A 14,696-nucleotide genomic window follows, 5' to 3' on the forward strand; every position below is an offset into this window, starting at 1 on the left:
TGAATTGTGCGCACAGGATCTCCGCCCCATGTCATCCCACAATCTACCATAAATGGCAAATGCTAAATAGCTCCTGAATATGGCGAAGCTTATAATAAGCACAGCATTTTGACTGACATGAGGAGAAGAGGGAGGCAACTGGCCGCAAAGTAAGCGACTGGGAGGGAAGGCAGCCCTAGCCGTGCATGTGCCGCCGTAACTGGCACACACACACCCGCTGATTACAATTTAATGATTGGCATTCATTATAGTCTTTGTAAAGCAGTTTTGCCAATTTTTGTATTGTATGAAATATCATGTATTGCCTTACCTTTAGGCCCATATGTAGGCCTATACAAAATGTTGTGAAAAGTTAAATAATGCATTATAGTCTATTCCAGAGCATTGTTTCCTTCCCCTGAGAGACAAACATTTACAACAACCCAGAATAGTTTAAACTTCCAGGGTGAAATGTTATTGAAAAGAGATGCATGTAATCATTTGCAAAATTCATAAAATGATTTTATCTAACAATATACAGTTTTAATTCATATTTGTAACTTTGTAAAAAAACTTCTTTCTACACACATCTAAAATATATTTGCTCTCCCGCTGGCCACACACGGAAACAACTCCCGACATATAGGATATTATTATTGAGTAACGCTATAAAATTCACTTAAAAATATAACCAAAACATGTATAGACCTACTTCATATTCTTATTCTGAACTTCTGACTGAAACTTTTCTGAGGTTCGTTTGTAGGATCTTAAAAAGTTAAATTCAACTAAATATCTTGACTTGTTATAAATTGCTTGTTTCAGCCTGATGATTGCTACCTGTTCTTGAGGAGGTGAACATTCATGAGATTTGATCATTAGCTAAATCAAGGCACAGAGGGCAGTCGGTGTAGATGGTTACTGCGGTGTGTAGGAATGACCTCCTCTTGTGATGATCCTAATTGCAGCGTAATTTAGGGAGCCACTAATTGAAGACTAAGTATGTTTTGTAGAGGGTCTCCGGAGAAGTCCCCAGCACAGTCCTCCTGGTCCTCCCAAACCCATCTCCCTAGTCTTGGTTCCAGGACATGCTGCAATATATGTCATAAGTAGAGAAAATCACGAAGGACCAGATGTTTACATAATACTAAAGTAGAGCGCGAATAGTGTGGATGCAGGAGGACTTCAGATGCTGCCAGAGGGGGAGCCGGATCCACACCGTCTCGTTTCACCAGGGAAATCTAAGGTTTCCAGCGCTAGGATTACATCCAACGTCTCCAGGTGGCGTCCTTAACCACTGCAACATCTTACGCATTGATGATCCATTCTCAGCTGCTGTCAGAGGGGGGGGGGTGGGGGGAGGACCAAATCCACACCGTCTCGTCACCACCAGGGAAAGCTGGAAGAGGACAGACAGACAACCAATGAGCAAAGCAAAATGAATTTAAAGATTAAAAAATTGAACAAGCATGCGAGTAGAAATAGTACTATCCTGATGGACGATGAATCAGTGCTGGTGTGAGGCAACAGCAGGCAGGGAGGGTCCGTTCCTAGGATGGCTGATTCCGCACAGAACTCAGAGTCAGTCGTGTAGCATGGGGAGTGCTTGGTAAGGTCCCCGCCTGTCGGACGGGGATTCGGTGCTGAAGAAGAGAGGTGAGAGTACAGTCCCTTGCTGTGCTCTTGCGTTGCTAACAAACTGATCAGACATGCATCCCCTCACCCGTAAACAGTGGTCTGTCCATCAGGTAGTCAATAATCCCAGAGGTTGTGAAGGCATCTACCTGTACCTTTTTGGAGCTCCTCCCGTCCGGTGTAGGCAAGATCATGTAAAAGGCACTGGAGTGATCAAAGCACATGGTCCTCATTGAGCTGCCTGCTCGTTTCAGGTGAAGAAGTGTTTTACTGAAGTAGGTAGACGATATTGTCTTTAAATCTAACCACGGGGTGAAAAGCAAACTGCAATGGGTCCAGAGAGGAGCTCACCTGAGGTTTGAGATGGGCTAATATCAGTCTGATATGAAATATTTGGGCAACTGGTCTATAGTCATTGAGGGCAGATGGAGAAGACTTCATAAGCACCAGGGGCCTCATTTATAAAGCTTGTGGCGCACAAAAACCTTGCATAGACGGTCAGAAATGTGCGGCAAAATGTGCGTTGGTATTTATAAAAACATTCTTTGCGGAGAAGTGTGTGTATTCCTACGCCAACTCTCGACCATGCGTAGAGCTCACAGCAAGGTTTTCCTGACTCGGGGAATCAGCGACACTCAATGGCAACACCACGAAATAAAGCTCAGTGATCAGAAAAACACACACATATTACTGTGAAATGCTTGGGACTCATATATTAAATCCATTATATGTATAAGCGTACCTATAGGTGTGAATATAGGCTACTGTAGTCTATGATATGCAGTTATGATGTAGGTTGAATTACTTATCAAGTAGGTCTTAACATGTTTTGGTTATATTTTTAAATTGAATCTTATAGCGCTACTCTATAATAATATACGTCGGGAGGTGTTTCCTTGTGTGGTCACCGGGAGAGCATATAGTCTATATTTTAGGCGGTGTTTTTAAAATAGTTTTGAAAGGTCAAAAATATTAATTAAAACTGTATATTTCGTTAGATAAAATCATGTAGTGAATTTAGCAAATATTACATACATCTTTTTCCCATAACAATTTACCTTGGAAGTTTAAACTATAATCTGGCGTTGTTGGAAATGTGTGGCTCTCACGGGACGGAAACAATGCTCTGGAATGGACTATAGGCTAATGCATTATTTCACTTCTCACACCACATTTTATATAGGCCTACATATCCTACAGGTAGGCTAATACGTGATATTTCATACAGTACAATCTTGGGCGAAACTGCTTTACAAAGACTGTAATGACTGTGCCTATCATGATATGTGATCTTTGCGCGCGTGAGTGTGTGTGTGTGTGTGTGTGTCAGTGTGTGCCAGTTACCGCAGCGCGTGGCACGGGCTTTCTTAACTTCCTAGTCAATGTCTTTGCGGCCGGTCACCTCCCTTCTCTCCTCATGTCAGTCAAAATGCCGTGCTTATTGAGAGCGTCACAATATTAAAGAGCTATTTAGCATTCGCCATTTATTGTAGATTGTGGGATGAAACTTGGAGGTGAAGTGGGATGACACGGGGCCCGCACAATTCACCGCAGGTGGGTATTTATAAAGGGAAGATCGCGTGCACAGTTTTATAAATCGGATTTTTTTTTTTGCGCAGCACATTTTTGGCTTTGTGCGGACGCAATGTTTTAGGATGGTTTCAACGCACACCGTTATAAATGACCGCACCAGAACAGGACAGTATGCCTTCCAAATTACAAAGTACCTTCTCCTTGCTCAGGCTAACCCCCTCTATTCACCCAGAGCGTCTCAGAGGAGTTTCTACCCTTTAATCTCTGTGTATCTGTGTCTCCAGTAAGGAAGTGTGCCAGTCCAGCATCATCATGTGTCCTCGGTGTGATAAGAGGTGTCCAGTGTGGCTGCTCTCAGACACATGCACCTATGCTAAGGTGACCTCACCTCATCTCTGTCTCTTTATTCCCTTCATCTGATTTATTCAAATAACTAAGAGCTTCATTCATTACTAGTTTCAAGACACAGACTTAGCAGGTGCCGTTAAACTGGCAGGTACACTATATACGTAGGTAACATTAACAATGAGCACAGTGAGGATCTGATTTGGAACAAAGGTTAAGTGTCAGGTATTTGAAGTGTGTGGCTGATCAGGGAATGAGCTGCAGAAAGTTGACACGAGCTAACTAGAAGGGCTGAAGCAACAAAAAAGTTAAAAGAATTCGACAAATTGTGATAATCTAAAAAAATCATCATCCTACATTGTTCTACACAGTGCTGGCTGACAGCTGTTTATTTTTTTGGCAATGTATTTGGCCCCCTTTTGAAACAGTAAACATCTGCTACAGCAATGTCTCTTCCAAATTCCTTAAAACAAGTGCGCTGATATCCATAAGGCAACATATTAACTATGCATAAGTAACTCATACAACCCTACTTAAAAAATACTGAACCATCCCTTTAAATAAAGTTTAAATTAGTTATATCTAAGCTGTTGGTTTTGTTATTCACCTACATTAGGCAGGTTAGGAGGGTCTTCGAAGATGACATATATAGAAGATACAGAAAACGAAGGAAAACATTCTTCAGAAGTGAGGGAATAAATCAGAAGAACAGGAAAGTAGATATATCCCCACAAATCCTTCTTGTTATTTTACTAAATGTGCCTACTTTTGAGTGATACAAAAAAAATACTTTACAAACCAATCAAAGGAGGGCTATTATTTATCCCTTTTGCTGCGATTGCAAAAACTCCTTTTAACAGCGTTCCTTTCTTTAACGCAAGCCCGTTCTAGGACCCTCGACCCGTCCCGTAGTTTGCCATGTCTGAGAAGAAGAAATAGACAAAGGAAAGGGTCTTTTGAATATCAAGTTGAGCTCAAAGCCCTAACAACACCAAAGTTATAGGGGAGGACGGGGGAATGTGAGGCATCGGGTAATGTGAGACACCCCCTGTATCTTGGACACGGAACACATTTTTGGTCATGTGAGATATATGTTTTCAAGCCCCTCTCATTTCCCCTTGGCCATGAAAGTGAGGACCTCATGGTGATGTTGTAAGCATGTTTTTTTCACAAATTAATTTTTTGTATGTAAAAGTAAATTTTCTTGCTGTCAACTTAATCGATTGTCATAATCAAATTGATTCAGGTAGACAAACTTTTATCACACATGTTGATGAACTACCAACATATGAAACCATGTGATGATGATAACTGAAGATTAGCCTGAATTGCTGAGAGAGGTAGTTTTTTCTCAAATTGTGGCAGTGGGGTGAAGTGAGACAAATGCTGTGGGGTAAAGTGAGACAGTGTCTGTGCCCTCTTTTAGGTAGCAAGGAGACTAGTTTGAAAAGACAAAAGACAATGTGGGCTGGAGGTGGGGGCTATATGGTTGAAGGGGTGTCAGCCAGGGCATGGTTTGGCACGTATGTATGTGAGGGACAGGAGAGTGACCTTTAACATCAATAGACTCTAAGAAATATGTCTTTATTCAATGAATGATCTCAATAAAACAAATGCAGAAAAAAGGACTCAAAAGATGGAAAATGACAGCTGGGTCTAGGCCTGTTCTGAGTCCCAGACTGTTCTGGTTCTGATTGTCCTTCTCTCTGACCCCCAGACACTAGCTGGCTCTAAGGGTCCTGTGTTCTGACCCCCAGACTGTGTTTTAATCTAACTGTTTCTATCTGTCATTTGAATGTTAATTATTTAATATGAATTATATGTTGTATTTGATCAGAGTTACTTTCAAGTGTTTAGAAAAATGTTTTGCTTAATTGACCAAACCGCATGTTTCTGTTACTAGTCCGACATTAGTTTTGTAATATTTGGTTTACAAGCTAGCTGTCAGGATTCTAACTGTTACAATTTGTGTTGTTATGGCAGTTTCAGAGTGTAAAAAGTAAGTGGTTCAGTTTACCCCCTTAATTTTTCTGGTCTGTCTCAGTTTACCCCACAGCTGGGGTAAAGTGAGACATGACAACTTTTTTTAAAACAATCATATTTTCAATGCCCTTTGTCTTGAAACAATTCTGCTAATGCCCATTTCTAGGAAACATTAATTAATTACACATTAATGGGAAATGTGTAAATTTGAGTGATTAATCATTTTAGCTCGCTTAGAGGGGAGCAAATGTAAAACGTGTCTCAGATTACCCCATTCTCCCCTATTTATTTCCTGTGGAGTTACAATCGGTGTACTTCCCTCTACACTCGCTCCGCCCTGCTGACGCCTTTTACTCTCTCCCCCGTGCTGCCGACTCCGTGCATGAGCGGCTACCTGCTTGATCCTGCCTGTAGCACTTGTATCAAATATTAAGCCATGCAAATATTCCTCTTAAATAACACTTGCTGAACAAGCAAGGGCTTCATTTTATATAAAGAGCTCTCCCCCACATTGCCAAAAGCAAATGCTTTTAGCATATATTTTGAGCAAGCATAGCCACCTTGGAGTTTATTCATTTAATACAGGTGCATCTAAAATAAAATGTACCACAAGCAAGCTGACACAAGTGGGCTTCTTCAAATGTTCCATAGTATCAGGAACGTTATCATCAACTACCAGCTAACAGTCCTTATTTTGAGGCATACGTTTAGTAAGGTGTTCAGACCCAAACTTATTCCTAATTTTGTAAAAGATGGTCCTGCTGTTTATATGTTTATATATGGTACCAAAGTGTATTATCCTCCATGTTGATGGGATATATGATTTGTATCCACGCAGGTCAGCCATCTGTTTGACAATGAGGGCACTGTGGCTTTCGCTATGTTCATGGCAGTCTGGGGTGAGTGTCTAATCCCACTTAATCTAATGTATTATCATTTAAATTCTAATCTGGTCTATTTTGAGTTTGTGCTCCTCTTTAGCTGTCTGTATATGTGTGTTTGCAGCCACTCTGTTCTTGGAGCTGTGGAAAAGACACAGAGCCAGACATGTTTCTCAGTGGAAGGTGTATGACTGGTGTGAGGAGGAGGTAGGCCTACTGCGCACATCCTAAACATGATATGCCTTTGACTCAGTCTGCATCTACATCCCGTGTAGTTATCTGTAGTGTTGTGTTGCACCTCACTATTGTCATCTCTACAATACTGTGATATAGTAGTAGTTTGGTGCGTGCGGCTAGCAAAAAACAACTATTCAAAACTTGTTCATGAAACTTTATTCGTAATGGTGTTGGATTGAGTAAATATGTTCATGGAAACCATCATTTAATGAAGACATAAATAAATCCAAATCTCTCTTTTTAAACACAGATCAGCCCAAGAGTGCATAATAAAATCCTTATTACAAAAATACATAGAAAAAAGTTAATAGGGGAGACTGGGGGGAGTTGTGCCAGTGGGGAAGTAGTGCCACCCCTTGTTTCTTGAAAACCGTGGAAGAAATTGGAAATGTGACCACATGTTTTTGAAGAGTCATCCATTTCACTCATCCTGTAAGGAAGGGAGACCCATGGAATAAGACATACGCACATTTAAGCTAAAAAAACAGTTTTTTGAGCTTAAATAATAAAAAATAAATTAACTTTCCAAAATTGGCTGCAACATGCAGTGAAGTGAAGGATTTAACTAAAGGACTGATTAGATACTGTGTTGTTCGGAATTGAAGTGTATTGATCCCAGATAATGCTGGTGTAATCTTTTATGTTTTGTTGCACTGAGTTGTATTTTATTTTATTTGCATTTATTTTGATTATAATAAATAATAATAATAATAATAATAATAATAATAATGATAATAATAATAATAATACATTTTATTTATATAGCGCTCCTCTCTCACTCAGAGCGCTTTACAAAAAAAATTAAAAAAATTAAATGATTATTGGGTATTATAAAACTGAAATCGGGTATTTGGTGTTTAAATTAAAAACAAAATAGTACTTTACTCTCAAATTAGCACCAATAAGATACAATTACAGTTTAAATTGAGTCAACTAAAACTATAGGAAACAAAGAACAAAAAATAGACAATTATAACCAAAAGGCAACTTAGAGTTAGAAATATTATGCCTAAATAGGTGTAAAGTGAAACAAATAAGGGGAAATACTTTTTTTTTTTTTTAACATATTTGATTTACTCTGGTTTTCATGGTTTATATGCCGAAATGTGTATTTTTGATACTGAATGATGTATGGATTTACTTTTTTTTTGCTACAAGAATGAACCGCAGTTCAAATTTACCTTTCAGTCTTGGTGTGTCATTACTAACTAACAGTCACATACTGCTCCTTAGAACCTAGAATCTAGCCCTAGTTACGTGTAATCATTTACAGTGCTACAACTGTGGCGAGCTAATTAGCTTAGCATAAAGGAGCCATAGACATATTTGAAAACCGCTAAATTCAAAGTAGGCTACATTTGAACAACATGACAACACATTCTTCTAGTAGGGTTAAAAAAAAAATTAGGCATACATTTAGCATACAAAATGGGGTTACAAAGGTGAAAGAAGTCCAATTATTTTTTGAAACCGCTGAAGAACTGAACATTTTGATAGCTGAATGGTAAAAATAGCTGAGGATTTGAAGGAGTGTGTGCATGCTGGATGCTCCAGTATTCACAATAGTTAGGACCAGTTAATATCTAATTAAAGGGTATAAAGAATATTATAATATATATAATATATTCAGGTAAAATGCCATTTAAGCTGTTAAGAATTTCCAGTTAATATGCAGAAAAAAGAGCACAAACATCCTTTAAATATACCTTTTAAAGTGTGAATTGTCATCGGCCGCTGTCTCTGTGTGTTGACAGGAAGAACTGATTCTGCAAATAGTCAATGATCCAAACTGTAAACCCAAACAGTTCAGACACTCCTACCTGCGCAGCACTCTGGTCCTCATTCTGGTAACACTCATGGTAAGACAGCCAGACAGACGGACAGACAACTGTCATATAATGCCATCTAAACATTTTAATTATTACAGAATTTAGAAAATCATTGCCCCAATAGAGGAAGTGTTTGTTTGTTCCAGTTGATGCTGATCATGGGTCTGGCTCATGCCCTTGTGGTGTTCAGAGTGGTAGCCGCCCCCTTGATGTCTCTGAGTAGCTGGCACTTTATGAAGGACCACGCCAGCACTGTGGCCATGATGCTGGGAGCTGTGCTGCACTACCTCACCATTCAGATCATGACTCGGGTACGTAGACCGGTTAGAGCAGGGGTTCTCAAACTTTTGATAGCTGAGTACCAATTTAGGAACCCAACATTGGACCGGGGGCCGCCGAATGGCCAGCGTCTTTGCATTTTTAAAGTTTACATGTATTGGTCTGCATCCAATAATGTGTAATTAACACATTTTAATTAATAAATGAAGGGCTAGGTTTCATTTCAACATTGGGGGGGACACATTAAAAGCGGGGGTCTGGGTGTTGTCCCCCAGAAAAATTTGAGGTTCGAACACTTAATTTTGTGCATTTTGGTTAATTTTTATGCAGTAATTAGTGTCTTCTGTATTTATTTATGGTGGACTAGTTAAGGAAAATACAACTAGCTCCCATTGACACACATCTAATGGAATATAAATCAGTAAGGCACTGAGGCATTCTGTATTGCATTCAAATATTTATTCTACTTTATTGTTCACAACTTTCTGCACATTGAAAACGTATCACCTTTTGGAGTGTTTTTTTGTAGGACTCACTACTCATGATGCAGCAGCAGTGTTAACTATTTTGACACTATACATTGGAAATAAACCGGGTGGGCTATCAGCAGTCAACTAGGCAGATAGTTCCATGGCTATCAGCAGCTAGCTAACGTTAGCTTGTTAGCTAAACTTTAGGCAAAAGAGTTAGAAACCAGATAATGTTAGCATCCATCCTTAGACACTTGACCTAATCTAATTCACCTTGAAGGTGAGAAAGTGCATCGTATTGGGCTTGACAAGCTCACTATCTAACAACTTACATTGGGACCACTACACTGCCTGCTGCACTGCGGGAGGCTGACCAGCCGTCTGCAACGAGAGGCAGAGGCCAGCCGAACTTCGCAAGTTTAAGATGGTACGGTCCACTGTAGGGGTGTTATTATTAATAATTGGGTAATGAATATAAACAATTAGGAGGGATATTTAAGTATTTCGACCCCTGTACTGTTTTTACTGTTATGGGGGACGCATCCCCTCCGTCTGTTTTTTTTTTTAAATAATTCATAATTCAATGCGGGCCGCGGGCCACACTTTGAGAACCACTGGGTTAGAGCTTACAGGGCCAAAGGACCCAGCCTGATTGTAATATTTTGAGATGCTGGATATTTGATTTTCATGAGCTGTAAATTGTAATCCACAAAATTAAAAAAAGGCATAACAAGTATCTCTTTGTCTAATGAATCTAGAATATATTATTAACTTTTTGAATTAAAGGTGCTGTGAGTGAAATGGTTATTTTAACTAACGTCCTGTCCCTCGTCCCTACGTCAACACATAAATGCACTGTGGTCTTCAAGCAGCGAGTTATCTATCATCGTCTCTGATGTAAGTGCGATAAAACATGATAAAAACCATCAAAACAGACATTGGGAAGGAATTTTTACCTGCTCCGCCATTGTAGGCGCATACACATTAACCCATCTGTCGCTCTGCGTGTGCACTGGCAGTGAGACGTGCCGGTTTGTAGCATTCTCACTTTTTTTGGATACCAGTTTCGGGATCCTAGAAAAGTTTATTTGCCGTTTACATGCAGAGCGGGTGAGTTATGAAACACACATACTATATAAGTGATCTCTGTATGAATATAGAGCGATTTAACACGTATATCAACATAAATATATCGCTCACTTCACCTTTAAACGTTCACACTAAACAGCCAGAAACAGTACACTGAAGCATACAAAGCCCATATGGCTCAGCTTACTGGGCTTTTTCCTTCTTTAGAAAATCAACATTTTCCCCACAGAAAATTTTATTTTTGGAATTCAAGACACAAACCATCACTGGCTGTGCTCCTGTTAATGTCTCAGTAATGCTGCTTGTTTTGTTCAGCAATGTGGTCAGACCACTGAGGAAACAGGGAGAAGGTTCTGCTGGAAGAGCAGCTGATATATCAGTAGCCCCTTTTACACAGAGATTGCGGCATATTGACGGAACAACATCACGCCAATATGCCGGCTTTGCTTACCTGTGTGTTATTTACACAGAACCAAGCAACGCCGGCATGCTGGCGTATCAGTGTGCCCTTTTACACAGCGTTCCGGAATGAAAGAGGTGCTTGTAAGCAGCGTCAGGTGTGACATAAACATTTAGCGCCGCGCCGGTCAGCTGCTTTACAACAACAACACTGGCCGGTGAATTGAGAGCAGAAGGGCTGGGGCTTGCAGTAAGAGGGCCGTATTTTACTGTCCCCGTGATGTGCCGGTTGATCTCGATATGCGCTGAGTCCAACATCTCTGGGACTGTTAACCAAACTGACAAAATCACTCCGCTCACTGCTACACCTGTGTGTCTGTGTGACAGGTTGGCTGTAAGGGGGTCTCTTTGTGAGGGCAGCGATCTGCCAATCAGGCATACACATACACATACACACAGTGTGTGAAGTCACGTTACTGTAGACAGAAATAAAGTGTGGATATACGCTCAGACTTAGGATAATAATAGCGGCGGCGATCCGGTCGCAGCCTAGCTTAGCCTAGCCTAGCTTTCCCACTTCATTGTACAACTTCCCCCGGGCAGAAATAGACTCATAAACTCTGCAGAATGAAGCGTGGGGGTTTGGATTGAGCAGTGGACCTTACGACCAGCTAGATCAGGGGTCCCCAAACTACGGCCCGCGGGCCAAATGCGGCCCGCTTTTTATTGGCCCGCGGCCGATTTTAAAAATATAATGTAATATGGCCCTTTGAATTTATTTTTTTTTAAATTTTTTTTGCATTTCTTAGTTAACCCACTAGTGCAGGGGTGTCAAACACTGATTGATTGGCCCGTGGCACATTTTAAAAATATAATGTAATATGGCGCTTTTAATTTTTAAATAATTTAAATGCACTCATTATATTACAGAGAAATATGTCCCATAAAAGAAAATGAGCAACAAGCCCATCACAGAGGACCCTGCATAATATTTTATTTTAAATTAATATTATTATGGAAAATCTATGCGTCCTTCTCCAATAGCTTCTAATTCATCTGACACAGTGTCTCCATTTTTTTTCCATACAAAATTCTTCAGATTTAGCCTCTTAATTTCCCTCTCAAAGTGCACCAGATTCATGCATTTCGCTTTAAAAACTTTAAAAAATCTCCCGGGGGGACATACCCCCGGACCCCTCTAGTAGGCCTTTCACACCGCCGCAAAATCGGAGCTAGTTCTGGGCTTGTTCGGAGTTAGAGCCAGTGTTTTGGTTTCACACCGCCAGAGAGCCTGCTCCGGGCCGTAAAAACCGGGGGAACTCATACCCCAGGATTGAGCAGGGTTTGATAAGAACTGCTTGCGCGAACGGTTGGGGGAGGGATTATCCTGACCAACCAGAGCAACTCAAACCTCATGTTACTAGAATTATTTCATCAAACTACCCAAGTGTTTGAATAATTGAAACTGAGTCAGGCCTTCTTGGAAGCAGGTGAATTTACTTGCAAACAGCATGCAAGGGTCAGACAACATGTATCACAAATGGGCGTACATGATTGAATACATCGAATGAACAGTGTACATGGGATTATATGCAAGAGAAGGTGGTGTGTGCGCAAACACACACTAAGTTTGGTGTGTCCAGCCCTTATTTTGCTGGCGAAAGCAGAAATGTTTTTAATTAGGTAGATATTCCCAGAAATTCATCTCAGCTGGTGTTATCCTTCATACAATGTCTGATAACAGAATATGGGGAGTGAAACTACTGTGCACATGAATGCGTCATACCTCTGTATGGGCCAAAATCCCACCAGGCAGCCTCCCCTCCAAGGCCAAACAACAACTTTGTCCTAAAGTGTAGCAAAAACCCCTTGGAGTTGTCAGGTTTACTGAGACAAAGTTCAATAGGCAGAAAGCATGTATTGTGCATTAAAATATTATACAATCATAAAGCAAACTAAATTCTGTTAACAGAAATGTTTTTAATTAGGTAGATATTCCCAGAAATTCATCTCAGCTGGTGTTATCCTTCATACAATGTCTGATAACAGAATATGGGGAGTGAAACTACTGTGCACATGAATGCGTCATACCTCTGTATGGGCCAAAATCCCACCAGGCAGCCTCCCCTCCAAGGCCAAACAACAACTTTGTCCTAAAGTGTAGCAAAAACCCCTTGGAGTTGTCAGGTTTACTGAGACAAAGTTCAATAGGCAGAAAGCATGTATTGTGCATTAAAATATTATACAATCATAAAGCAAACTAAATTCTGTTAACATTCCACCCTTTTTATAATATTTAATGCAACTTTTTGCAACACTTCAAAGCAAAAGGGCAAAGCATATGAGTAAATATATTTCAGTCAAGCAGAATAATATCAAGTACATCAACATCACAGTTGTGAAAATGCAAGTTTGTGTACTGGTGCAATATCGTTCGTCTATGTACAGTTTCAAAGAGGACAGTCTTTGTAGAAGCCAGGGAACAGGAACCAAGATCGTCTTGATGGTCAACAAGTCCTTTTGTGGCATTCTGACGCAAAGTGTCCTTCATATCACAGTCACTGGGGGAATGGTTATGTAGGATATTACCATAACCGATTCAGATTGTTCCTCAGTGTCCAATTGTCCTTATTGAAGCATGGTCAGCTTCGTCTTCTCCTTGCATCTGAAACAGAATGAATTTGAGCAGTAACATGTTCTCAAAAGAAATGCTCATCATTCTGCCAGGGTTGTTTTTAAAATATCATCCTATCCATTTTGCTTGCTCTAGATGTCACAATTAACGCACAACAACATTTTAGGATAGGTTTGATTTCATTCTTCAGTTCACAATTTTTGTCTGTGTTTGGGCAGCATTCAAGCACACACAGGCAGGCAGTGAGACAGGCCCTACCTTTTCTGCATGGGACTGAATCACACACACACCACATTCCTGAGAAGCTCTCTACTTCTCCAAATCTGACATGGTGTTATAGTTTGTTCTTCAAATAACACATTATGATCACATTGTTCAGCACACAAATCCCTTTTAACTTGTAGTTCAAATCAAAAGCATTGAACAATTCTTTTCAGTGAACATTTTCATAAAAAGAACACAAAAGAACGCTTTTTTTAAGTTTATGCTGGGACTTCAAATGATTGACTGCACCTTTAATCTTTAAGGTTCACTATGGGTCTTGGATTGGCAAGATATTTAGCTCTAAACTTTAAAGCGTTTAGCAATTTAGTCAGAACTCTGGTCATCTTTAGGAGACAAGCATTTTATAACCCATCATAACAGCATAAAAATTGTATGCACACTTACAAAACCTTCTATCTCCCTTCCCCTACATACTTTTTCTTTCTTTATAACATCCATAAACAATCAGTTCCAAACAATCTTTTTCCTCTTACACTTTCAACAACATTCTCTTATTCCTCTCTTTGGCCACCACCTTTCTCTTTACTGTTCTTTATCTGATTCTCTGGACCTGCCAGCAGAAGAGCAGCTGAGGAGCCGGGGTTTTGGGTCTCAATGGAAAGAGACACAGGAAGGGGTAGAGGAGACTTTTCTTCACCAGTCTCCTTTTTTTTTTTCTAATGTCTATCTTATCATTATCCATATTATGTAATTAAATTTTTTAAAATGTAAAATCTAATATCAAATTACCCAGTAATCTATTTAAACAGGGTGAACACCCCTATTCCCTCCAATTGATTAACAAAATTCACCAATTTAAAACTAGAACACCCTATGTGATGTATTCTAAACAAAACTAATAAGTCTACTCTGCAGTTGTAGACTATTGACAAACATAACAAAACAAAACAAATAAACAACCTGTCATAGACTAACTCCCTGGAGCAGTACTATATCCCCAGGCTAAGTAACAACAAGCAGCCAGATATCAATTTGTTTCCATAAAACCTTCCCGAATTACAAAGAACTCTCAGTTTAATGGAACAAACTATATCTGTCAGAATAAAGGGACCACCCTCGACCCCACACTAATGATCATTTAATTACGTACGTGAGACTTTTGTTTTTGACAGTGTAA

General features: G+C 39.9%; 1 protein-coding gene across 3 annotated transcripts in view; it reads left to right on the top strand.

Moving 5' to 3' along the window:
* Window positions 1-14,696, top strand: part of ano9b (anoctamin 9b) — a 142,358-nt gene that overhangs the window by 68,262 nt on the left and 59,400 nt on the right. For all 3 annotated transcript variants that reach the window (XM_080026323.1, XM_080026324.1, XM_080026325.1), the window contains 5 exons: window positions 3,432-3,525; window positions 6,314-6,374; window positions 6,481-6,563; window positions 8,348-8,452; window positions 8,569-8,733. In XM_080026323.1, coding sequence (XP_079882449.1) covers window positions 3,432-3,525; window positions 6,314-6,374; window positions 6,481-6,563; window positions 8,348-8,452; window positions 8,569-8,733 — 508 coding nt within the window. The remainder of the gene's footprint in view (window positions 1-3,431; window positions 3,526-6,313; window positions 6,375-6,480; window positions 6,564-8,347; window positions 8,453-8,568; window positions 8,734-14,696) is intronic.

The sequence above is a fragment of the Ammodytes marinus genome (assembly GCF_949987685.1).
Source record: "Ammodytes marinus genome assembly, chromosome: 1".
NCBI lineage: Eukaryota > Metazoa > Chordata > Actinopteri > Uranoscopiformes > Ammodytidae > Ammodytes > Ammodytes marinus.